This window comes from Anas acuta, chromosome 4 (assembly GCF_963932015.1).
Source record: "Anas acuta chromosome 4, bAnaAcu1.1, whole genome shotgun sequence".
Lineage (NCBI taxonomy): Eukaryota > Metazoa > Chordata > Aves > Anseriformes > Anatidae > Anas > Anas acuta.
The window spans coordinates 46150202-46177505 of NC_088982.1; the positions used below are offsets into that span (position 1 = coordinate 46150202).

Below are 27304 nucleotides of genomic sequence, written 5' to 3' on the forward strand. Positions count from 1 at the left end.
ACATTCTCCCCCACCCCTTTTACCCCTTTTTTTCTTTTTTTTTTTTTTTTTTTGTCTCAGAGTTAAGCAGAATCAATAAAACAAGTGAAAATCTTGGTAACAGAAGACTTTCATTTTTTAACTGACTTTCAAACTAAGTAGAAAATCGCCCTCTTCACTTTTTTCTGTTTTTCTGTATTGACCAGATACAAATATGCAACCACACAGAAACATATATTCTCCCAAAATTAGCATTATTACTTTATTTGGTGATTCATTACAATCTGCAAATCCAATAGTCAAAAAAAAATAAACTAGGCATAATGTTAAAGCATTTTACAAGCAAAATACTTTACTGTTTTCTTTTCAATTTGCATAGGGTGGGATAAGTGTATTGGTTAAAGGATACAAAGTACAGAAGAAATAAAACTGTATTTCATCAAACTGTACCAAAGTGTTATGATCCTGTGAGTGAACAGAATTTAAACAGCTATAAATGTCAATGGAAAACCATACACTTCAACATTAACAAGGCTGCCTTCCCATGACCGTGATGCATCACGAAGGCTGTAAGTCACTGAGCTTCTTATGTCGTAGATCGTCCTACTTAAAAGAAATTAAACAGTTAAACAAGCCAGAATGCATCTATCTATGCTCATTTCTTTTCTACTGGAACAAAGGCCAGAATGGAGAGAGGGAATTATTAACATCAGCTTCTGAAACCACTTACAGTAATGTCTTTCTCTTGTATATTCAGTATCATGGAGCTAACAAAGCTTTGAGCTTCATCCACACATCTCTGTTTATTATTACTGTGCTTCCAAGTTAAAAAAAAATAATAATGTATTTTTTCACTGTGTAGCAACAAACTGTAAAAATATAGTGCTCCTATCCCATTTTAACCACATCTCTGTTCCTTCAACTGTACAAATCTGGCTTTAAAGTTTCACAAAACTAAAAAATAGTTGATCTAGGTTGTAATAAAAAAGAATATTAAATACCTTTGGTAAAAATAGATATATTTAACAAGTTTAGAAAAGCAAATAGTTATATCGTCAAAAGGAGAGTATAAAAATGTACACGATAAAAAATAACAAACAAACAAGAAATCATCGGCCATAGTAGTAAGAATAAAGGCGCTGTTCTTTTCAACGTTTGCTTCCTTAGCTCATGTTATTGTCCAGTCTTCTTTCTAAAAGGCAGGAGCTTTGCTAGAGCATATGGAAAAATCCAGTCTTTCCTACCACCATTAGACAAATTAAGTTTAATTCGGTACAAGACAGTCTGTTATAAACCAAGTTTATAAAACAGAGAATGCTTTGAGTACATAGGAGTTGTTGAACACAAAGAAAGATTTCAGATGTTTTCAGCCAGAGGCTAGATGTACTGGAGCTGTAGAAATGAGCCAGCCAGCAGGATCAAGTCTCCATGATGTGAGCCTTCTAACTTTAATTTTTCTCCTAAATTATAAATCCATGTATTGTCAAAAAAAAAACTGTGGGGGACAAAAACAATACATATATTTTAAATCCCTTATTGATGCCTTTCTCCCATCCTTTCACTGGGCCTCCAAATAGAGCTGTCACACAACATATAATCCCAGTTTGGCTTCTCCTCTTTTTAGAGCTCACTGTAAATCTTGAAGATGGAAGATCCCCAAAGCAAACAACTGAGATTACAGAAGGAGATAATGCACAAGCCCCATAATAGAATCAGCCATTGATTGAATGTGCTTCAAAAGAAAAGAGCACAATTAAATCATGTTTATCCTTCAGTATTCCCTTTGCACACACAGTCACACTCCTCATGGTGTTCCAAGGGTACATCTGTCAATGATTTATGCAATCCCCGAACACCAGTCCTTGGCTTCAGCTGAAGAACCTGAAGGAAAAGAAGGAAAGCATCAAGAGAACAGCAAGTGCTTTATCAGACGCCTAGACTATGAGTTAGACTACACTGGAAGCACACAGGATGACAGGAAGCAAGAAATTGGCTTTCCTCAGCTGAATTTCTACATTTATTCCACCCACTAATTTTTATTTTTGCTTTTACATCGATTCCTTCACAAAAGTGATTAAAACATGTTGAACAGATACTTGCTTGTATCAAAGAAAAGAGTCTTGCAGTTTCATATTTCTACTTCATTAACTTTAAAGGCTAATAATACAGTTAAACCGATTGAATTGTTAGGTAATTCAGGTGTAAATAATTTTAGTTATAACTTCATAACAATGGAAATGAGACAGATACCTCTTCCTTCATGGAGTTTATATTTACCACTAGAGAAAGTTGAACAAGGAGGTGTGGTTATGATGTATCCAAACTGCACCAGTTAACAAATACCTCAGAAACGACTTAACAGTTCCACAGAAAAGTACTTTAACAAGAAAAATACCTTTTCTTTTTATGTAACTCCTCATTAACAGTAGTTTAAAAAAATATATTTACTATAAATGCAGCACAATGTTAAGATATATATTGGCACATTCCTGTAGTAAAAAGAAATTATTTAATTTGCTTTTAGTATTTCCAAACATGCAAATGTAAAAAAAAAAAAAAAAAAAAAGTGCATACCTCATGATATTTTTTGGTGACTTTTGTTGGTACACATTGGCACTCATTGCAACTCTGATGACAACAGGCACAGTTTCCACCACAACGTTTAACCAGAAGACACAGTGGCCAGAAAATGGTGTCAGTTCGCTTCAGCTCCTCCCTCAGTGACACTGAGAAGTTGCGGGGGGTACAACTGTACAGTCGTACTTCCTCCTTTAGGAGGTTGAGATCAACCACTGCAAAGAGATAAACAAACGAGTGCTTTTCTGATTCATAATACAACTTCATGGGTGGTAATCCAACTTGAACACTGCAAAACCCTTGAGGAAAATTCAATTTTGTGCAGGCCATACAAGTTCAGCACACAGGTGTAATACTGTAGTTGTATGAATAATATGAAACCTAAATTGAAAGATCTTTGTTTAGGAGTATTCAACAATTATTTTATAACTCTAGAGGGGTTGGTTCACATTAAATAAAATAAGCTTTGTCTGCTTTGAGTGTTTTTTGAGTGTTGCTATTCTATATTAATTATGGATTGGAGAAACACACGTGACATTTAAGAACACTACAAAACTTCAAACACATTTTTGAGTTAGTTTGCATAAACCATTCCAACCTCTCCCCCACTAAAAAAATGTCAATTACAACTTTTTTTCAAGGGTGGTATAAGTATAATTAAGTACCTCTTGGATATAAATACTTTCTCACTTCTGTGGACAAAGAAATTTAAGAAGTTACATCATCACCAATGAATACTGTATAGACAACAAATAACTGTCCAAGTATGTGTTACTAATCTTAGTATACTCCATTTTTCAGAGGACCCCTTCTCCTTCATAGTAACGTATATATGAATTTCTGTTGCTTTTTAGGCTTTGCCTTCATTTCATGTGTCTTAAAATATTGCTCCACTTTCTAGGCACCTCCCTTGAAATACAAAATAAAGTTATTCATATATGGCACCAGTTTCCCTATAATCTGTTTCCACTGTATCATGCCAGACTTTCACTATATCCAAACTGCTAGTTCATTAAAAGATCAGAAAGAGGGCACACCACTTTAGGTTCCCCTTAGCTGCATAGCCTAGAAATAACAAACCTTGAAAGAGGCATTTAAGACTGAAAAAAACTGGGATTGGTTTAGTGAAAAAAAATAACACATCTTTTAGTGTTGTAAAAATCAGTGCAACTTAATTTCTTTCAAAAAAGCCAGACTAAAATTATCATGATGTGGCATATTTCATCTGAACTGCTTCTCTCCAAACCTACCACCATTAAGGAACAGAAGTAGCGTCCAGTTCACATGTGCATTCCAACTGGTTAGTATGATTTTATCTTCCTGAGCAAAAAGAAAAAAACCTGAAACCCTGTGGTGATATGGCTTTTGAGACTATGAAAATATATGTCTTGAAAGAGCAGAGAGTTTGAAGCCAGCTGCCTCTGAGCTAACTCAAGAATAAGCTAGGAATATAAAATAACACAGTGCAGTTTAAAAATCATATCATTAACCAGTAACGTTATTTCAGAAATCCTTTGTAGTTATTAGTAATAGTTCATAAATAAAATGCTATCAAATAAAGCTGAAATGTGTTCCTGATCTGAATGACCCTTTGGAGAAATACCTTTTCTTCCCCTGTACTAACCATGTGAAGAGCCCATAGATCACCAAGGAGAACTTCAGTCTATCAGCTCTATTTAAACACATAGGGAGTAGAATTTAGAAGATGCACTTCCCGAGTAGACATGCTCACAGGTACTGTCTCAGGAGCAGATCTTTGGGCAGAAATTTCATTCCACATTTCTTCAAATATTTTCTTCACAGACCATATCCATACACTGGCACCCATAAGTCAGGGTTTACTGTGGTGAAGGGTAAGTTAAACACACTGAAGCCTTTTCTCTGCTGACATTTACAGTGAATGCCAAGCTGGTGCACTTCATTCCATCACTATCAGGTTAACATAGGCTCCTAAATAAACAATCTGATTTTTAAAAGTGAGGAGTGTGTAATAACTCCAATAAAGTTACTGATAGGGCACCACTCTGCCTCCCACACTGCAAGAGCATTCCTTGGAGAAAGCTGAGAAGGGAGCAGAGAAAAAAAGAGACAAAACTTACTGGGGAGAGATCTGCTGTGAGAAATTAAAAATGATTTAAATTCTTCTGATCAACTAATAGCTCCAGGCTGAGTCATTAGAGAATGGACATGCCTACCTCCATTAATCTAGGACTGTGGAACGGAGAACTTTCTCCTGTTACATTTTCAAACATGTAAGAAGTGAATTGTCTGAATGAGGATAAAATGCCTCGTACACAAGAGGCATTTCTGTTATTTTGTTATTCTGTTATTTCTGTTATGTTTCTCGTACACAAGAGGCTAATTCTGTTATGCTTTCTACTGGTAGATTTCTACAGAGGCTGAAGTTGCCTGGTACAGTGAACTTCAAGAGACTACACTTATGTATCCTAACACAACTTCTGGTTGGCCCTTCACCATGAGAAGCTGAAAGGAGAAGTTGGGCACTGCTGCCTTTTTTCCAGCAAGGCAGCTGATCCACAGGAGAGGGATGCCTGTATGGCATTCAGCTTTCCTGAGAACTCCAGTCTTTTCACAACAGAAAAAGAATGCATCAATTTTCTGGAACTAGATACAGTAATATGATAGAGAAAAGGGCAATGTGTTAAAATAAGCAGGAAGTGTATTGCACATTTTGCCCCAGAATTGGAACGAATTTGAATGGACCCCCCTCAGATCTACAGGCCCAAATTTTAAAAAGATTCTCTGCAAGAACTCATTCAGCTCTTGGCCACTAACTTTTAGCATCTGTTGTTGTAACGATGGGCTTCAGGAGATATGAAAAATGTCATATTTTGTTGCCATGCTTTACAGTGTATAAAGGTATATTGCTATTATACCTTAAAATGAACCCTTGCCCTACCTTATGTAATTCAATTCTATTAAAAGGTCTGTGGCAAATTTATCTAGTGCTTATATAATCACTTCTTTGAAGTGTGTGAATGAAGCTGTTATTTTTTCAAAGAGTATCTGTCTGTCCAAAATTTATTTTAACACACTGTGGGCATGAAGCTAGATGAGAGAATGTATATATTCCCTTAAAAGTGTTTACTTAACCACAATAAAAGGTTATGTGGATTTCCCAAGTGCACTGAGTTACAGTACCTGTTATAATGTGAACATTTAAACACTCTTTCAACTTGGCTTCCACTCATGTATCACGTTTGACAGAACAGTCAAAGTTCTTTTGTTCAGTACTAGCTCAGGAGGAATGGAAGGTTCTGAAGTAGCACATGAATGGAAAACACTAACATAAAAATAAGGGGAGCAACAAGGTGGGAGCAGAGAAAAATGTAAGTGCAACTGTCTAGCATCTTCTTGGACTTGTAGCTAGTACCACAGTGAACCCTTCTTCTCCCGAGTTTTTATTTTTATTTTTTCCAGGTGGAAATCATGGTTGCAACACTCGTGTGTGGGCACAGATAGTAACAATGGTTTGAGTTCTGAAGCATCTTGGAGATGTTCTTGGGAGTGTACCTTCTTACTGGCTCCTACGATAGCACAGGGATTTTACAAAATTGGTTCTCATGCAATTTTTGGACTGCAAACAAGGAGTACAGAATAAAAATCACTTAACATTTATGCTAGAAAAGTATCTACTAAGTACCATGGTTATATTTTGTCTCTGTGCTTTGTAAAAAAAAATGCAGAATATGGCCTGATGATTATGCAAATATTTCTGTGGGAAGCGACGCAATCATTTTTTGCACTGTAATATATATTTTATTTTAAAGTATGTTTAATATTATAAAAGAATTCAGGACTATACTTAGACATCAAAGCTTGGTGCTTCTTCTTTCCTGGCTATAAGTTTTTGGAAACATTTTATCCAGAGAAAACATCAGACGTAGAAGTTCTGTGGAATTTAGGTTATCTAAATATAGTTCTTCATACAAATTATTAAGTAGGAATAGAGGACAATACTATTCTCTGCATAAAATAACACACACTTTCAATTAGACTTCCATCTGATCTAGATGTAAACTGGTATTTATCAGTTAACCAGTACAGTAATTTGTTTTTTACACTGAAATATTGCAAAAACAAACAAACAAACAAAAAAACTTATATTTAACTATAGGAAAGTAATTTCCTATAATTTGGAATAAGGAAGAAAACAAAACAAAACAAAACAAAAAAATAGGGCATGTTCTTCTCCCAAACATTTCTTAAGAAAGTTTTAAAATACAGCAAACATGCCAATGAAAGGAATAACAAACAAAACAAAACAAGACAAATAAATAGTTTGCTTTCCCTATCTATTGAATAGACCTAGCAGTTAATATTATATCATCTCAACTGGACATATTTTCTGCCCCAAGCTATTAAATTACACAGTAATGCAGTCTGAGGGTGGTCTCTTCAAGATGAATGTGGCAATAGCGTGATATGTTTATTCAGTTGAAAAACCTATTTCAGCGTCTAATTAGAAGTCTTTAAAAGATTTACTCTGATAGTTTCTTTCAAAGATATGTCTTGCAGGGAGTCATTTTTGTCTATATAGATGTTATCCAACACCTGCATTTTAGTTTATGTAAGGTTTCACAAATTACATTTTGTTTTTCTCCCACTTACTGTATGCTCATGGCATACATTTGGTAAATACGGAAACCCTTTAATTAGGAAAGCATTAAATGACTATCTGAAAGACACAGTCCACTGCTGGAAGCTTTTACAGAGACTTCCTCCTCTTTGACTCTTGATTTAGTTGTTGTGTGCATAGCTGTAGCAACAGAGGTAGGGATGAAGGACTGATTTTTAGGCTCTGATCCAAGAATCAGCTGTCAGAAAATTAAATTTGAGTTACGAAAGGTTTCATCCCCTCCCTTTTCTTGCTGATCAGACGATAATCTAGTCTACTTTGCCAAGAGAGGACTCTGTTCAGTTACTCCCGTTTGTCATCATTTTCTTGCTGTGTGGTGGGCAAGGAAGGAGGTATTGTCTGTGTGCTATCCATGCACATGGAATCCATAAAGATGAAATAGTGGGCAGCATCTGGATCACATGTTGTGGAAAATGCAAAAATGTCAAATGTAGATGGAAGAAAATGAGTTGCTGAACAAGAAACAGCTCCACAACTCTCAAAATACATAATCTATTTTACATGTGATTAATGAAGTTGAAATCTCCATGGTCAAACTGGACAAGGACAGTGATTTCATGAGGTATCACCAAAGATAAATATTTAGTTCACGTGATGTAGGGACTGGAACAATTCGAACAAAATAAACCAGTTGTTCATACAATACAGTAAATGTATCAATCAAAGCAAAAATGTTATCCTCCATAAAAAAAGAAATCCACAAAGCTAGATTACATCACTCAGCCAGGATGCCCTGCCACTCTGTGGAAAAGAAAGAGCTCTCAGTGCCCTACAGAAAGATACCCTTTCTGCTTATATTTTTTTTCACTCTGTTACTTTATACTGCTAAGTTCCTTTAAGCTCTACATTTAGCCATTGTCCTTTCTCAGATACCATGATCGCAAGAATAGCTAACAATAATGATCTCTAATGTATTCCTTTCTTGGAATCAAATGTTTGAGGTTGTAGAATGCTCTTAATTACTGTTTCTTCATCAAAAAGCAAACCTGTAGAAAACTGCAAGGCCAAACAGAAAAGTAATTTACCTCTTGATTTTCTTCCATGAATATATGCCTTTCCAAGAAGTTGCCACGTTGGCCTGTACAAGTCTTCCAAATCCAGCTGCCACCGATCTGGCTCAAGGTACCGGATAAGTTCTTCCACAGTACTAAATCCAGCAACGGCATTGTTTAATACATCTAATGGTAAAGCTGACGGGGGTAGCAATGATGGGCTAGGTGCTTCTGTGTGGTGCTGCAATCAAAGCCAAGAGAAGAGTACCAGTCAGAGGTTTAATGGATCTGCTTTGATAAAGTATCGTACTTTATGAAGTTACATAGCTGGGAAAGTTTATAAGTGGCTAGTTTGTTTCCAATGCACAGTTTACCTAATAAGACAAATGACAAGAGTCAAAAAGTGCCTAATTATTCTTCAGCGATAAGTGTAAACAACCTTCCACAAGACAGCTTTCCCACTTCTTACATTCCTAGCCTTAAAGATAGCATGCTGCTATACCTGTTCTTTGAAGAAGTTCACTAAGTGATGGACAAAATTTTAGAAACAGAACAAAGAGTGACTGTGAAAACATGGCCCCATTAAGCACCAGTTACGTTTCATACAATGCTACGAATTATGTTTCTGGTTAAACAATACTTAACAGTAGTAACATCTGACATTGCTATAAGTATTTCTCTCCCAAGAAAAAAATATTCTGAAAAATATCAAAGGTACTTATATGCTGAAACTCAGTACTATAAAAATCTCTGTACTTTCCCGCAGCACAAACTTACTGACAAACTTGCACTTGCTGGTTCAGGGGCACTCAGCAGCAGGCAATTTGAGCAAAGTGAGATTTCTGATTTTGTTCACTCTACTATCCATTTAAAAACTATCTACTGATTTGTATTTTTCCAAAGAATAGAAAAAGGCAGAAAGGGAAACCTAGGCAGAAAGCTCTACAAATGTTACATCCCAAGGCAATTTATCTAAGGACTGCATAAGGAGGAGTAAAGATTTGAACCTACTGCTTATTTAGGAGACAGGAAGGACAAGGAATCTTCAAGTTAAATGCATAATGTTATGTGTGCATTGCTGCCCTCAGCTGTGGTGCATGCAAGAGGGGAAAATTTATTCACTATAAGGATGGTCAAGCTTTGGAGGAGGCTGCCCAGAGAGGCTGTGCAGTACCCACTGCCAGAGGTTTTCACTGCCTGACTTAGGGTTGAAACCCTGAGCCACGGTCTGACCTCAGAGCTGACCCTACTATGAGCAGGAGGTTAAACTAGGGACCTCCTGAGGTCCCTTCCTGAATTTTCCCAGAACATCACATTAAGAAAGATGAACTGGATGTTCCTCCAATATGTGAACTAACATTGTGATCAACATATCTCTATATATAATTATAATATTTAATATATAAATTAATTTAAATCTTAAATTTAAGATTTAAATTAATTTATTTTAATAATTTAAATTATATCTATTTAATATAAGTAAAAATATAAATATGCGTATATAATTCCTCAGCAGACTTAGTGTCTAAATGGCACTCTTGGTACTCCAATGTGAAGTGTAAACATACTTTGTAAGAGCAGTTGTGTTTCTTTACCTTTTCAAAATGATCACAGAAATAGACTGATAAGGAATTTCCAGCTAGGCAAGAAAAAGTATTTAATAAAACAACCCTCGCAGCACTGCATACTAGGTAGCAGTTTTCTAAAATACATATGCCTACCATAGCTGTGTTTCATACCAATAAATATTTTTTCCCTTCTGTGCTCTCAGTTTTGTTATGCATACATTTTTGCTTTTGGCTGAATCTGAGGTTGAAGGGGCAGCAAATGGAAGTAAACCACCACACCCTTCCTATTTTTTGCTTCAAGGGCTTGTCTCTGTCTTCAGGAACTACAGGGACTAAAATGATCTGTTCTGTTTTTTAGCTGTGAGTCTTGTAAAGATAACACAAAACATAAATCTAATGTACTGGTATTAGTAACTTTAGTGTATATTTATCTTGCTTTTCTAATCATATTTTCAATAGTGTGAGTGAAATGGTTGCTTCCCATTCTGGATGAATGTGGAGTTCAAAACGCTGAAGTATTTCTTTCCCTCTTCTATCCAATGCCCGTATTAAAAAAAAATAACATGTTGATACCTCTATTAGGTTATGATAATAAAGCAACAGATTCTGGTCTATAATTTAAATATTTGCTCGTGGCAAAACATACTACTCAGCAAGTTTCAAAATAGTGCTGTGACACTGTAATTCAGCTGGTCAAAAAAAATTACATTTTTTCTTCCTGTTTTTCTCCACAATGTTGTATTTGTTAGCAGGCACATTTCCTGGTTTGAAAGTGCAGGGTTTTGCTAAGGGGAAAAATAAAGTAAGGCACAAATGGTAGAACTAGTAACTGAAGAAAAAAATTCTTCTATTTTGTTTCCAGATGAAGAATTTACTTCAGTGTCTCACCTATACTGACAACTTTTGTTTGCAAATCAAACAGATGAATTCCGGATGAAAATCTGTTGATCTAGAATCTATTTTCACATTTCACAACCTCAAACATGCACACTTAGCAATATATACATAGAAACTAATCCATCGGTCTATGTTATTCTGGATTCAGTAGGCATTTGCCAGAGTTAAAATATTATGAGGAAATGGTGAATCATCATGCTTAACAGTAGCACAATTAAAGTTGTCATCACTTTCTCATCATACTCATAGCAAACCAAACATGAAGAAAAATTAACTGAAACAGCAAAATTGCACAGCTTTTTTGAATAAAGATCAAGATTAATGATGTATTTCCCAATAATCCTAGCCAATTTAAATCAAATAGTTAAAATGCATCATAGAAAATCAATATCGTAAAACTACATGCTGTAATTTACGACATAAATGAAATTTATGAAATTTCAATTGATAAACTTAAATATAAACGTTAATTAAAATGTACTCTATGTACTCTACATTCCTTTTACTTGCTAATAAGTATTACATTTGTTAGTTAAATCTTTTGGATAGAAAAGGACAGCAAAAATGGTACTCCTTCCTTTGACTAAAGTAATCTGTTGGAATTTTATCCAATTTACAGTTTCACTCAGTTTTATCAAAGTTTTTTATCAAAGTTTTATCAATATTTTAGGCTTCAGACCACCTTTTTATTTTTATGCCTGAGGATGCATAATTCTCCCGAAGACAGATTTTGAAAAACACCTCAACAAGGTTCTTATTTCAATGTGATTCCTCTTGTAAACAAAACACTCTACAGCTTTTGTTTCTGTGCCCAGGAAACAATTTCAATTTACTTTAATATGAATAAAGATGCTTAAAACCAAGATAGCGCCAAGAGTTGTGTCTTTACTGTTAATAAAAATGATTGAGGATGAAAACCAGAGCAGAAAACTTAGGATTTCTGCTACCCTGTAGAACAGCCAAGGACGACAATTAGTGTTGGATCAAAAAGAATTTTCAGTAGGTCCGTTTATATTGTATTTCTGTGTGTGTACTTGACTCTATCAAAACAAACACCTTATAGAAATTCCCTAAGGTGTTTACAAGTGTAAAAGAAAGGCAAATAGACCAAATTTAGGCAACAGTTTAAGATACTGGCTTGGAAAAGAAGTAGGAAATAATATGAAGTCTTCACAAAAGTATCCAGCCCTGACAGTTACATTTAACAATAGGCCTCTGGAAGAAACCTAGGGAGTAAAATTCACATTATTGAACTCAGAACACAAGTTATGCCCTGTTGAAGGAATCAAAGCTACCTCCTTTCCCAAAGAAAAAAGTGTATGACACATACATGGAACATACAAGGCAACACCCATCAGTGAAGCCATAAATCTGAATAAAACCCTGCAACATGTGAATTTGAAATTACCCAGCTGAAGCTAAGACCTACAGGATGAAGTAGCGTGCAGCCTAACTTAAATACCTGTGATCCATTTCTTGTTCTGACATGTATTTCCTTAGCATATAATTTAGGCCACAGCTTCATGGCAGAAAGCATCTGGCAGCAGCAGCTCCTTGTTATGTCAGCATGACTGTGTATGTGGCTGCATCATAAACAAGAACTAATCTTTCTAAAGAAGAACATTTCTCCTTTCCATTTTTCTTTAACCACAAGCTTATTCACAGTGCAGACCTCCAACAGCTAAACCATCACAACCAAAAGCACAGTGGCCACTAACACAAACATTATTAGGTTCGCTCTGGCCCCAGGAATTTCATACCATGGAAGCTGCCTCACAGCCTCATCAAATCTTTAAAGTAAGCATAATGGCAATTCCTTGGTATCACAAGCTCCATGAGAGAAGGGATACAATAAACATTTATTAGATACTCAGCATTTTATCTGAAGAATCCGTAAGTATTTTAGACAGATGAAGATCAAGACTCTGGATGTTAAACAGTATGTTACAGCCTTTCATCTTCTGCTGCTATCCATGTGCTATTCCCTTGCACAGAGCCTGCTTCAAGGATCAACCATTCAGAACAAAACAGTACTCGCCTACCACTACACCAGTGAAGCTCTTAAAAACCACCTGCAATCTAAGCAAAGCCTTCCTTTTGGTCCTGCCTCATAGGTACTGACTGTCAAGGTCCTGGTACTGCCCCTCTCCAGTCAGAGAAGAAAGAAGTAATTTTGTTAGGTTGCTGTTGCCAAGAGTGATGAATTTCATGTTTAACAATTCAACCACTGAGTTAAGACTAGTACAACAAAAACAAGTGAGTCAAATACTTGGCAGGACAGGACATTTATGAGTAGTGAATAATTTGTCTACAGAAAATTCCCTCTCTGCAGAAGAAATCCCTTTTTTCACTTCTTTTCTTGAAGGAAACATTGTCAAGAAGTTCCTGAGTGAAAACCCATTCACCAGCTGGCACAGCTTGGAGAAACTATTAAATATCAGTATGGTTTCATCAGGCTAGAAGGCACTCTGTAACAACAAAAAAGAATTCAGAGGAATCTCCCCAAATCTCCCCAACGACGATCAGTACTTTGAAGGAAATAACATATTTCTTCTAATGAAATATCCTTACAGCTTTTATTATTATTATATAAGAACAGATTCAGAAGTATGCTATTAAAACTAGAAGTACATGCACGTTCCTGTAACACAACGAAGAAAGGCTATTTTATTCATTTATAATCACAGGTAGCCCTCCTATTACCATCATTATAAGCTAGAGGGAGAGCAGATATCCAGCTCAGAAAGAGTTTGCCCTGAGGACACAGAAGCTTCTTGGCATAACAGTAACTCTTTCTTTTTTTCTCTTCTCCCATAAATAGATGCAGTGGTGACTCTGAAAACTGTCTACAAATCATTGCCTATCTGAAAAGAATAAACTTACTTGTGCTCATGTAAATAGTACAAGAAAGCTAATCCTTTTGTGAAAGTGTGTCGAGCAAGGATGCTCCGTATCTGGGCTGGTGGGCAACCACCAAAGCAGGTTCCAGGATCTGTCTCTTGCATCCAGCAAAGAAAAAGAAGGAGGAAAGGCAGGTGACCCATTTAGGCTGCCAAAGCCATGTAGTAAGGCAAACGTGTTAACCTGCATGTGACAGAGATATAAGCCAGGGAGGCTGGGGCAGTTCCTGCCCATTGCAGCACTTGCCGCTTTTGCTGAAGTTGCTATTAAATACAGAATCACAGAATCACCTACGTTGGAAGAGACCTCCAAGATCACCTAGTCCAACCTCTGACCTAACACTAACCAGTCCTCCACTAAATCACATCACTGAGCTCTACATCTAGCCGTTTTTTAAAGACCTCCAGGGATGTTGACTCAACCACTTCCCTGGGCAGCCCATTCCAATGTCTAACAACCCTTTCGGTAAAGTTCTTCCTAATATCCAACCTAAACCTCCCCTGGCGCAACTTCAGCCCGTTTCCCATCATCCTGTCACCAGCCACGTGGGAGAATAGACCAACCCCCACCTCGCTACAGCCTCCTTTAAGGTACCTATACATATTGACACAGGACAACAGAGCCTCCCACAAGCTCCCTAATTTTTCTCGTCTAAGCCTCTCTTCATATGCATCCAGGCCTTTCCTTTTATCTCAGTGAGACCCTTACTTTCTGAGTATCCAGGGAAGGTTTTCCAAACTCTACATCAGTAGTTTTTTTAAATGGCCTTTAAGTTGTACACCATTTCTACTCTTGTTTCCATAATCTCCAACAGGAGAAAGGTCACAAGGGAAAGTGAATGGATTGCTTCCTGTCTGTCTTGTCCTGTCACAAGCGTGAACAAAAGAATAAAGACAAATAAAAGTAGTGTTGGGAGCAGCCTAACATTTCCTCAGGTTAGCTGACAGTGTTGAGATAAAATATATTTGGAAAAGTCCCACATATTCCCCCAAATAGAGTTTCTGTGCCGTTCACAGAATTGTAATGGTGATGGAAACAACTGGGACGTGCTCTCAAGGAAATTGGCTGCATGAAAATTGCACAGGATGTCACTAATCATCAGCTTTCTTCCTGCAAATCACAGCTTTTTGCCTGAAGCCTGTGCACCTTCACACCCTTTGAAATACATGGTATAGGAGAGAGAATCACTCATCTGAAGCCAAAGCTGACACCTACCTAGAGCAAGTTCGTGAACTCTCAGAGGATGACATCGATAACAATAATTTCTGGAAGCCATTTTCAAGAAAATTTTACTGATTTACTTTATTCTCTTCCTATGTTAATTATCTGTAATAACATATGTATATACGTGTGTATATATGTACAAAAATACATTTTGCTTTTTCCTGTGTTCACATGTATCAGCAATAATTCACACTAACTCATTTAGAAAATTAGAAGGCGGCAAAAAGAAGAAAATTAAAGCTCACAGTATTGTATTCACGATAAGGCCTTCCACACAGTGCACTTTGTTGTGGTAACTGTAGTGTCTCCTACTCCTATGAAGTGCCTACACAAAGTATCCTTCTTGGATCTGGCTGCATGGAGTTACTGAATTTTTCAGTGTATCTGGATAAGTCTCAATGAAGCAGCACACAGTATTTCATCAGGAATTCATAACCAGTACAAAATTACCAAATTTCTCTGTCTCGTCCTCTGATGGTATTACTACAAAATAACTCCGTGACTCTTGCATTCTTTTGGGCAAGCACTTCACTGATTTATTCTTTCTTTCAGTTAAGAAGAGGAGACAGGTCATTCTACTTGAAACTGCATCACCCGTATCTCTGGCAAATGCAGAGGTCTCAAACCATGACATGTACAATGTCTGCTCACCCTAGAATCCATAAAGCTTGCAGACTCAGACTGCTAGTAGTTACAAGAGGAGTCAATTTTGATACATTTCTACCTTTGCCGTGGGTTTTTACCATATTCGCTTACTTGTGGCCATAGTACTGAATGATAAAAGATTCTAGACAGAAGACCCAAAGAAATGCAAGATCTCTTATGACTCAGATGTATTTTGACTCAGTAGCCAAACACTCAGATATATGTTGAACGTGTGTCCTGACATACTGAGCTGAACAAAGAGCATTTAAAAGCAAACACAGTGCTGCAATGAATCAGGCCTAGAAGGACAGAACAAGTCATGGCACAAACTATCTCCATGACATAGAAAGTTTCAAAGTCAAATCACTGTCAGTTTTCATCTGCAGTCCTTCCATCAAATAATTTGTCTTTTTTGTTGTTGTTGTTGCTGTTTTCAGATTACTGCTGATATGCAAACTAACTTAAGGTATGTAATCCCTGGGGTTTCGTTCCTATAAAGTATATTTGTGAACGTTTAATATCTAAACCATAACTACTCCCAAAACCTTAATCCTTCATAAGCACTAGCTTCTTGTTTATAAATCCCTCTCTTCTAAATAAGACTTTAAAGGAAATTTACAGTGAGCTCTCTTCACTCTGTGCGAGAAGAGCCATAAGAAAAAGAATCTCTACGTTTCTCTTGTGCTCAAATAGTGATTAAGATAGTAGTGTACTTTGTGACGGTTCATAGCGACACTTTGGACTAAAATATTATTTCCTAGGCATACAAAGATATTTGAATGGAAGACTAGAAAGCTGAATAAGTTGTTTTTTTTAACACTTGAATAAATAAACCCTTTGTAAACCCTTGATAGCCTTATAAACCCTTATAATAACCCTTGGTATATTTTTATTCATTACATGTTATTCTCTGGAATGTCCTATTTTGATGAATGCCATCTTAAACCTGCAATTCCTTCCTACAAGGGAAGTCTTATAAATTATGTTATATATCAAATACTGAGAGAGAAAAAAAAATGCTTTTCTGAGTATTAGGATCTCATTATAAATAAATTATTTTTTTACAGTTCAGACCAAAACTCAAATCTAATGCACAGAAATCCTTGGCCCCAATATTTAGCTGAATGTTTGTGGAAAGGTAGAACTAAAAGAATACCAATTCAAATTAACTTATTTCACTGAAGATTTGAAAGCATGCAAGTCCTGTATGCATACGTGCTGTAGGCTGAAATGGGGAAAAGTTTACTCTTCAAGTCAAGGGAAGATTTGCAAAAAACAATCCAAATTATGCTTTAGATATGAAATTATCATCTAAATGGAGGAATATTATTGTTGGACAAGCAGTAATGTAAAAGTCTCAGTGCACAAACAAGTCAATGAAAAAAATCCTATAACCACAAGACTTCAGTAAGCATTTAGACATAGCAGATGGAACGTTAGCTCTTACTGCAAATTGGGTTACTGTGATTATTAATCACCTCATTTATATACACACCTAAAAATTCATACAGGAAACGCACTTGCATCTGTTACATTTATGATTTATAGAAGGATTTTGTTGTTCTGTACACAAAGCTCTAGTTCTTGCTTGACAGACAGTTGTTTACAAGAACTAAACAGTCAACACAAGTGCAGTTGTTCTGAATAGAGGATGTGGTCAGCCATAATTAAAGGACATCATGTTTGCAGATGTATTTTTTTTTTTAATTACTCACTTAAGTCAAAATATGTGGATACTTATAAAAAGATTAACCAAATGGAACAACAGCAAGTGTTTGGAGTCAGGGAATGAACTTTTTTCTCTAAGTTCCCCTTAGGTATTAGAAATGGGTAGTTGTTTTTAAGAAAATGTTTACTTTTCCCAGTAAGTTCATAGGAGGTTCATCAAATGTTAAACACTAGGAATGACTGTTTATTACAACTGGAAAGTGTATTTGGCAAGGGCAATGAAAATGACTTCCACAGTATATGCAATTTTAAGGTGATCCTTCAGTATACATACTAAATTGCATTCCACAACAGGTTTCTGTTCATTTCATATCACAATAAAAGGAACACACCCAACATTCCTGTACAGCAGATACTGCAAATCAGAGCTTGTCCTGCCTTGAAGGTAAAAAGTCCTTGAACAAAAAAATTACTTTGCAAGGAACGAACCTCAGCTCTGTCCTCATGTATCATTCCTTAGTGTCATCAAACATGCTACAGATTTAGCATATTAAGATTTGTGAAGAAAAGTAATTTCTATAAATTTCTTTATATGTAATATATACGTCATAACCTAATGACCCTCTGCCCAAAGGTAGAGGCTATGACTGCATTGACCATGTAGAGATTATCACACTGTTTGAATAAGCCAGACTTCAGATCTGAGCTAGCTTTTGCAGTCCTATACAACTAGCCATAATAGTGTTCTAACATACTTGTAATGTCCAGCTGTATCACTCTTAACTCCATATTTTCTACTATATCTCTCATCTAATGTGACTTCAATATATATATATTTTATAAATTATGCAGATAAAATGCATGATTACACAATAACTAAAAGGCACAATAGTTTGGAAATGTATGCTTAAATGGAGAAATTTCTCTTCCTAAGAAAAACGTATTCCAATACAACTTGCATTTAGAAGTAAAAAAAAAAATTGTAAACAGAAGTTCAAAATCCTAAGCACTCTAGTAGAAGTCCTGGAGTAGAATAAACAGAGGTACAGGAGACCAGAAATTGTAACAAGAAATAGAAGACAATGTGAACCTGTAATGAAGAAGGCAGATCTCATTCAGATGTATTCAGAACAGCATCATAATGCTACACTACTGAGCTGCCAGAGGTGTCTTAGCTGAAATACAATGTTCAGTAATACAATGTTCAGTTTTACCTACAGCATTTTTAAGATACAGGCAGACAGAAAACACTCAAAGAAAGAAAAAAAAAAAAAAAAAAAAAGGAAGAAGAAAAAGAAAACATGAAATACGATAAGATTGAGTGATACAAGTTTCTTTAATCTAGACTGACAGGAGATGTGATAACAAACATGTAATAGAGCATCAGATGATCAGCTGTTCCCTAGTCCATCAATGACAAGAAATAAGATTTATGTTGGGAAAAAAAATATCATAATATGTAAAGCAGCGCAACAGATGATTGAGCAGATCTGTGAAATCTTTACCCCTGAACTTCAGGAACAGTATAAATATATAGCAATAATAAACTGTCTATCTAATCCCTTCTAAGAGTGGGAGAATGGCTCAGAAAAGATCCTACCCAAATTCCCTTCTAGCCTTGCCTTTCTGTATTCTGTATTACACAGAATCTATCTGGTAACCATGTAGTTTCAACAAAACATGTAAGATTATGCTGAGGAAAATCCTGAATTTTAGAAACAAACTAATGCTAAATCATTTTTATATTTACTCCGTTGACTAGATATAACCCCAATTCTTCTGTATACACAATCAAACCGTACTGCACTTTTTTTCCGGTCAGTGATTATTTCTCCTTTTGTACATTTTAACCTATTTTAAACCTTAAAAATTGTTATATTAATGCTGTAATAAAAAGCAGTAACTGCATGCCTATATACTTAAATATAGAATATCTGGTGGGAAAAAAAATATATTTTTTGTTTGCATGTCAGCTCACACGCCTTTATTCATATGAGAATATGGAAATTAATAAAACTACTTCCAATTTTAAACTTTAATTTGGCTACTTTTTCTTGAAGAAAATGAGAGAGTCACAGGTTATAAACAGGACTTCAGAGGAACAGGTTTTTAATAAAAGTTGGTTGGTTGGGAGCAGCAGAAGTTCCTTTGGCAGTATCATTTACAATTTCTTTGAAACCTCAAAATAGTATGTAATATAACCCACTTAAGAAGATGGTTTTAGCATCAGCCATAAAGTAAAAGTAGACACGTTTCTTCCATGCTCTATTTTTTCAATCTGTATGGCTGCTACTTAAAACGGAGCCTTGAAAGATGGTTTGAAAGCAGACTGCTTCATTCTATTTCAAGTACTCTCCCATGAAGTTTTGTGCTGCTTGCAGCATGAACAAATCCATTAAATTAGAATAGGTTGAATTTTAAGGCACCGCTGCAAGTAACTGCCTCAACCTGCTTCTTGGTATTATTAAATATATATATATATATATATAAATAAATAGCCTAATTACTTTTATTATAATACATAAATACACAATGTTTTCTTTTGCACATGCAATTCCTTCTCAGCCCTTTCTGTTAGACATGTAAACAAAGACAGAAGGGAAATCTGCCAAGTAGTAAACCCATGGTATTAACAAATCCAATGTGTTGTAGAGCAAAGTCTGATTCTCCTGAAGACTGCTAATAAATCAATCAATTTTCATTTAAGCCTGACAGATGTTTGGTTATAACACTGCCACTGTCTTCAGGTGTGGTCAAATTATCCCCAACTTTTCTGGTCAACAAGACCAAGTCTTGATTATTTTTAACAAGGTCTTGCTAACGTAATATGAGTAAAACTGGCACTCTGTAACAAAAATGTTTGAAAAATCATGTTATCTCGTCAACCAGGCCATTAATTTTCCTCATCAAGTTTTAAGAGAGACTATTCAGGTTATCGATTATGGCCCCAATCCTACAAGCAGAATTGCTAGTACTATCATGCTGACTTCATGGAATCTTGTCTGTCAGATGGTTGCATCTCCTTTCAGGTTAGTTCTCCATTCTTGCACACTCCAAGACACTGGCGTGTCTTGTAACACACCAGTTATCTGCACAAGAAAGGATGTGCCACACACTGACATAACACTGCACTAATCCTAAGCCTTTAACAGAGCACTGTCCTATGATATAAACACAGCGAGTTGTTTTTTTCCAAAGCAGTAATTTTAGTAAAAGTTCCAAAGCTTTCTGCAAGGTCATTGTTCATTTAATTTCTCATGGACCCTTTTAAAAATTGTTGTTAACATCTGTTTGAAAATTAATATTTATACACTTAAACATACTTTTCTGCTTTCATTTTTTGCTAGAGTTTGTTTACACTTACATTATTTTCTTCCTCAGTCTCCTATTTTCCTGTTCAATGAATCAGGAATACTGGGTGTTTCTGATGATTTCATGGAGAATATATGGAACTAATTACAGAACACAGACATCAAAAACTGTGGTTTTCTAAGCTTTAATTAACTGCGGTTTCATGGGCTGCTATTCATCACAACCTAGGAAGTGGTTCAATGTGGGGTTTATTATCAGTTTAAATAGTCAAAGTGTGAAGCATTGATTCCACCTGAATTTTCTAGCCCATAAAAAACATGGTTTTCTGTGAACTGCAGACATTGTTTACATTCTGTTGAATCCAACGTTACATAAAATCATTTATTGCATTAGCGTACCAGACTGAAAGATCTGGTGAGATCTTTCAAACCACAAGATATCTGTTGATCTGACAGAAAGTGTGCCTCAGAGCCATATGATCACAAAGGCCGAGACCAAACTTTTTCTCTACAGATATCACTTGAATGCTTGACAAAACAGTTTCAGATACATGACAAATAAGAATATAAATTGAAGTGATAGTAAAAAGGCATGTTTTAGAAGTACTGCAGGTGGGATTTCTTCCACATGACCTGCAAATTGAAGCCCCATGAAATAATCTTTTGTTTAGATAACAGAAACCAATTCAGAAGGTTCTCAATACCAAAATGACATGTAATTGAGAGGTACTGCAAAAATTATACTTAAGAAGCCATGTCAAACAAGTCACCTAAATTGACTACAACGACTACTGTGCTTTGCTGAAGAAAGAGTCAATCTACTACTTTGAGAAAATCTTTTCTCTGTAAACAGTCATATAGGTAAGACCTATATGACTGGTCATATAGGTAAGACCTGTTTGCTGAGGTGCTGTTATCATCATGTTCTTAGCTTTCTCCATTATATACTCATAGAACCACAGAATGGTTTGAGTTGGAAGGAACCTTAAAGACCATCCAGTTCCAACCCCCTGCCATGGGCAAGGACACCTCCAACCAGACCAGGCTGCCCAAAGCCCCATCCAGCCTGGCCTTGAACCTTGATCCTTGTGGATGCCCCAGGGACGGGGCATCCACAGCTTCTCTGGGCAACCTGTGACAGTGCCTCACCACCATCTGAGTGAATAATCTCTTCCCAATATCTAATCTAAATATTACCTAAATACACAACTTAATTTAAAACAGTTTTGTATCTTTATCTGTGCAGTCCCGCTGGACAAACATGATGATTTGCATGAATGAAAATTAGTAACAGGATATGTCAGTATAATCCACTTGGGGAATGGGAGAAGAAGAATTGTCATTTCAAGTACATCATTATAAAATTAATATAAGTTGACTGAATTCATATGGTAAAAAATTCCCTCTCTAAAATTATACTCGAGTTTAAAAGTCAGAAGAGAACATTTTGACATTTACAGTTACATTGTCTGCTCAAACAACAGGGATGTGGATTACCTTAAAAAGAACTGCGTTATAAAAAAAATCAGAGAAAAAGACATTTTAGTAAGCAACAAAATTACATATTGACATATCTTTTTTTTTTCCTATAGAAATTACTATATCAGTATTTTCACAGCAAACTAAACCAGTATGAAATTTGAGATAAACACTGATTGTGAGCTCAGTATTATAGTATCAATGCTATCCTTAACACAATTTCCATCAAAGTTAAATTTGTCTTGTTAATCTTTACTTCACTCACTCAGAAGTTTAGAGGAATAGGTAGCAACACCTAGTTACACCTCCATGGACAGAACATTATTCTCAATTTAATAAACAGAGACACAATTATTTGCCAATTAATTGATATATATTTTTAAAATAATCTATTTATATTTGGGTAGCATGGTCATTGCTTTCATGATGTGGTCACTATTTTTCAGAGTCCAATACCTAATATTTCCTGTTGAGGGCAATGGGATCTGTTTGTTTGAAAATCTGTCTGCCAGCAGTCATGCTACCTGCACAACAGAAAAGAGCTAATCAAAACATCCACACATTTCAAAAGCTTATAAATTGAAAAGGGTAACATTATCTATTATTGCAATTTGAACTGTGTGCTTATCACTAGATGAATAGAAGTAAAGAATGTTAAATTTACATGCAATAATAAAACCAAAGATGACACACTGTCAGAATAATGCTTTTTTTTTTTTTCTTCTCCCTGACAAAAACTAGGGGAATATCATTTGTACTGAATGATCCAACAAAGACAGTCTGGACAGTTTTCCCTCCTTAGGTAACTTGACCATAATTTTCACCTTCTCCTTGAAACCTCAATATCTAGCAGCCAAAAAAAGCTGCCATCCTTTTCTGAAGCAGAAAATATCAGTGGAAGGAGCAATGAAGCAGTGGCCTATTACACGTGGTGTTCTGTGTCCAGTAACAGCCTGCAATATTCAGAAGAGATTTTGCTTTACGTCTGTACAGTGGACTTTGCACAAGGCTCAGCTTCACCTTCTGATCCCCCCTACCATATCATAGATGTGCAGGTGTGACCCTTAAGCTCTAGTACTTTTAGATTCATTTTGTCAGAAAAGTAGTAAATTAATTCCAAATTGTTTATCATTTTTCATCCATCTAAATATTTATTTCTAAATGCAACTCAACTTTTTATTCTTAATGACAATTGGGAATATAATTGAAAAAACATTCGACAATTTTTCTTTTTTTCATTGTACTGCTGATTTCACCATATGTCTTTTAGTTCCTGGTGGAAAGCTGGGCTGTATTCTGAAGTCTTTTATAGCAGCAAAGTGTTGGTTTCAAAGTTATGAGCCTTAACTCTACATTTATGCTGCATCAAGAGACATACTTCTATTTTAGAGCACCTAATTGCTAGTTTTCTTTTTTTCCACATGAAAGGTGCCTATGACTTTCTTAAGCAGAAAGGCAATTAAAAAAAGTAAGTACAGTATTTAAAGTTACATATATGGACAGACTGCGAACAAGAGGAGAAGGATTATAGAATTTACTTTGACTAAAATACATGAATTCCAAACCAAAAAGACATTACACAGATGACTCAATAAATGTATTTTATTATTAACCTTTGATAACCCAGAACACCTCACACTGAAAAACCTGAAGACAACCATGTTCAGAAGAGTTCAGTAGATCAGAGTGATTTTTAAAAGATAAGCAAGGGTAACCCTATTAATAGCTTACATATCAAAATCCTATACGTATGGCCTTACAACTGACACATTTTAACGTTGTGGCATTTGGCCCTTTCTTCCCGAAGAAATACAGATGTTTGAATGACCTTGATAACTCAGGTCAACTCAGTCATCTTATTCTCCTTGGCTACCTAGTCAGTTCAGTCTTGTCACCCAGCAGGGAAGTTTGGGGTCAGTTGCATAGAATTCTTTTGACATAAAAATAGTTTAAATAAACCTACTGAAAACAAAACATTTGAGAATTCAATTCTTCAATTGTACTCACTACACCAACTATTCACCAAAGCATGAAAATATGGACTTCTAACAAAATTAACATAGCATAGCATCTGTCTTGCTAAAGACTATCAGGTTGTTCAAGAGCTATTTGCCGTGCTACTAGAAGAGCACTTTGAACAACAGATCTCCCCTGAGAAACTTTCAGGCTAAGTGCTACCAAAAGACATCAGGGCTACGTACTAGAAAATAAAGCATTGGGTTGATTTAAACATGCACATCACTACACTGAAATTCCCCTGATCACTTAACAAACAGCTCTAGTGAGACCTGAGAACTGTTGCACATGGTGTCAGGGCAGAGTTATGGAGTTTCCCCTAGGTATCCTTTTGCAGCTGAGAGGGAAGGGCTATTAGCAAATATCAGCTTCACACTGTCTATAGGGTTACATGCAAAATTTCTTCCAAAGGGTGCGCCATCTGCTTTCATACATCCATTTTTCAAGTGCCTTTAAGCCAGGTCTTTCATGCACTAAATTGCTCCCTTCAATTTGAAGCCTAGCAGTTTAGTTCTCCTCGTAAATGATTCTTAGCATTTTTCTTCCTACAATTTATTGCCCAGTTCAAAACTAGAGTGAAATGAATACTCAAGCAGCCTGAGCCCCTGGAAATGTCTTTTGCCAAACAGAAATTGCCCTCTGTTCTCACGTGCAACGTTTTTGCTTGTTTCCATTTTTTAAGCAATAAAAGTTCTTCATCGGTGTGTACTACCTATCAACAGTCAACATGGAAACAACCCTCCTGAATTCTTTCTCCACCACCCTAGTCAGAGATAATTGAAAGAACAGATTCAACAGCTTTGTGATTATCTAGACTTTCCCATGAAAACAAACCCCAAAACTTTTCAACAAATATCCTGGCTTCTTCAGCCAAGCCTTTCATCATCATCATTAAAAAAAAGTTTTAAGCACTTATGAGAAGCTAACAAATGACAGCTCATAATCCCCATCTGTAACACCAGAGGCCAGGTACTGCAAAGACAAGACAGGTGCAAATTTTGGTATTCCCATAGTGCTTATTACCTATTCCTTTTTAGAAAGGAAACGATTTCTCTTAACGCCACCACCAATACCCCACATTAATCTTTCCTCAAGCAAACTCCCACCCTGAAGCTACTACACAGTGTTATTACCCTGTCAAGAATTTTTCTCCTGAATTTAAAGAGGTGCTTCTGCCAGTTTGTGGCATTAGACTGTGCAGTCATCTACAAAAGCACCTCCATTATTCCATTGTTTTGCTTGTAATTCTGCAATTACTAAGGGTCCTTTCAGATCTGTACCGTATGTAAAAAGATGGACAGATAAACTACACTAAGTAACTTCTCTTTGTCTGTCCCAAAATTTCTCCTTACATTTCTGTTTTCATCTTTCCCTACCAAAATTATGGTAAGAAAAAGCAGCACAGTACACACAAATAAAGAGTTACCAAGCCCCTATTTTAATAGGATAGGACTGTGGCATGACTAAGCTAAAGATAGTAAAATGGATAGGGACATGTCATTGAATGTAACTAAAATAGCAAAACTGAAAATTATGGTGCTGTCTGAAACCCAGTGCCAAGTGTACATTTGCTTACCTCTTTTCTACTATCAAGCATGTCAGACACAACATCTCAGTATTTGAAACCATAAACAAAACTAGGACTGCGCTAGTTACACATTGAGAATAGGACAGAATCACTTTGGTTTGGGATTTGTAGAGAAGCCATCGACATGCTTTCTCCAAAAGCTGTGAATAACATGTTGATCCTGGAAACTGGAAAAAGGGATAGTCAACTAGACAATTATATAATGATTGAAACAGAAATATATATATATATATGTGTGTGTATATATATATATATTATATATATATATAATGTATATATATGTGTATATATATACACATTATATATATAATGTATATATATATATATACACATTACATATATATATATATGTGTTTTATATATATATATAAAATGAGTATATATATATATATATACACACATACAGACAAAAGTACCCCAGGAGGGGAAAAAAAAAAGAAATACTCAAATACTAATGAAAAATGTGAGAGTTGTTTTTTTGTTTGTTTGTTTATATCAGTTTGTTTAATGGAGCCATTTTTCTCATTAAGAACTCAGTCTGAAATGGCAAAATGAGATGAATGACAACCATTTATTTAGTTTTAAATTTTCAGTTTTGATGTTTAACTGTGTTTTACCCTAAGTACACAATCTCATACCCAGAATATACTCAAGACTACAATGGTTGAAAATTATTTTCATTATTGATGTGCTCTTTGTTTATTAGTATGTGTAAACTTCATTGTCTATTAAATCAAGTTGAAGGATACAAGTAACACCAAAGGTAACTGCTATGGTAATCCACAAGGCTGGTATCTCCCCTAAGCCCATCTTCTCCATGTTAATGTATTCTATTCTTTACATCATTAATGCCGACTAGAGTTTCCATATTAGTATCTTTCCTAGATTAATATACAAATTATTATTATTTCTGCTTTCTCATCAGTTGGCAAAATATAGTTCTTTCAGATCATTCCCAAACAGAAATAATATTACGTAAGATCCCACAAACACTAATCAGACCGCTCCCAGAGTCATCACATTCCAGGAGAATTTTGAATTGTCTCTTTGGAAAAGACACAAACACTCCTCTTTCTACGTTTAACTTTTCTTTCAGACTTTTTGATATAAAACAAGGAAAAATAAAAGAGCACACAAAAGCAGAACATATATGTAAGATTACTTGTAGAATACTACAATAAACTAAATGATAAGCCATGTAAAATATGTATTTTAAAATTAATTAACTATGGATGCATGATCTTGATTGAAATACTAAGAGAAACCCCAAAAAAGTTTCAAAAAGTTTGCAATTAATGAAAATAATCACTTACAATAATAAATATTTATTACTAAATGCAAACCTAATAAAAGCTCTTAGCAGCTTATAGACATGAAAGATGAAAGGTAGCATCATGTATTTGAAATACTTTTCCAATCTATTTCCAACATTTTTCCACTTCTTAGGGCATTTAAGGAGGTTAAAAAGTGTTTGCACTGAGCTGTCCTGGTAACTGCTTTAATTTTTTTTTATGGTGTCCATGTGACAAAATGAGATATAGTCACAAGGAAACATGACATTATGATTTTATTAGAAAATACCCTTCAAAGGTTCTGTCTACTTCAAAGTTTTCTTTTCCTTTCATTGTAGCCGCATGGATAACAGGCATCTTCATTTGTGTACTCTTTGTAGTTTTTTGATTTACATGAACTGAACCTGAAGCATGTCTCTATCTATGTATTTGTGGGTAATCTTTAATATCCCACATTAAAAAAAAAAAAAAGTAAACGGAATTCTTTAGTCCTCAGCACAAACCTAA

At 35.5% G+C, this 27304-nt stretch overlaps 1 protein-coding gene across 3 annotated transcripts in view; it reads right to left on the reverse strand.

The window, feature by feature from the left end:
- Window positions 1-216: 216 nt before the first annotated feature.
- PDGFC (platelet derived growth factor C) overlaps window positions 217-27304 on the reverse strand; it is a 119056-nt gene continuing 91968 nt past the window's right edge. For all 3 annotated transcript variants that reach the window (XM_068681061.1, XM_068681062.1, XM_068681060.1), the window contains 3 exons: window positions 8242-8449; window positions 2554-2771; window positions 217-1860 (listed from right to left, as the gene is read on the reverse strand). In XM_068681061.1, the coding sequence (XP_068537162.1) occupies window positions 1744-1860; window positions 2554-2771; window positions 8242-8449 (543 nt within the window). In that variant the 3' untranslated portion in view covers window positions 217-1743. The remainder of the gene's footprint in view (window positions 1861-2553; window positions 2772-8241; window positions 8450-27304) is intronic.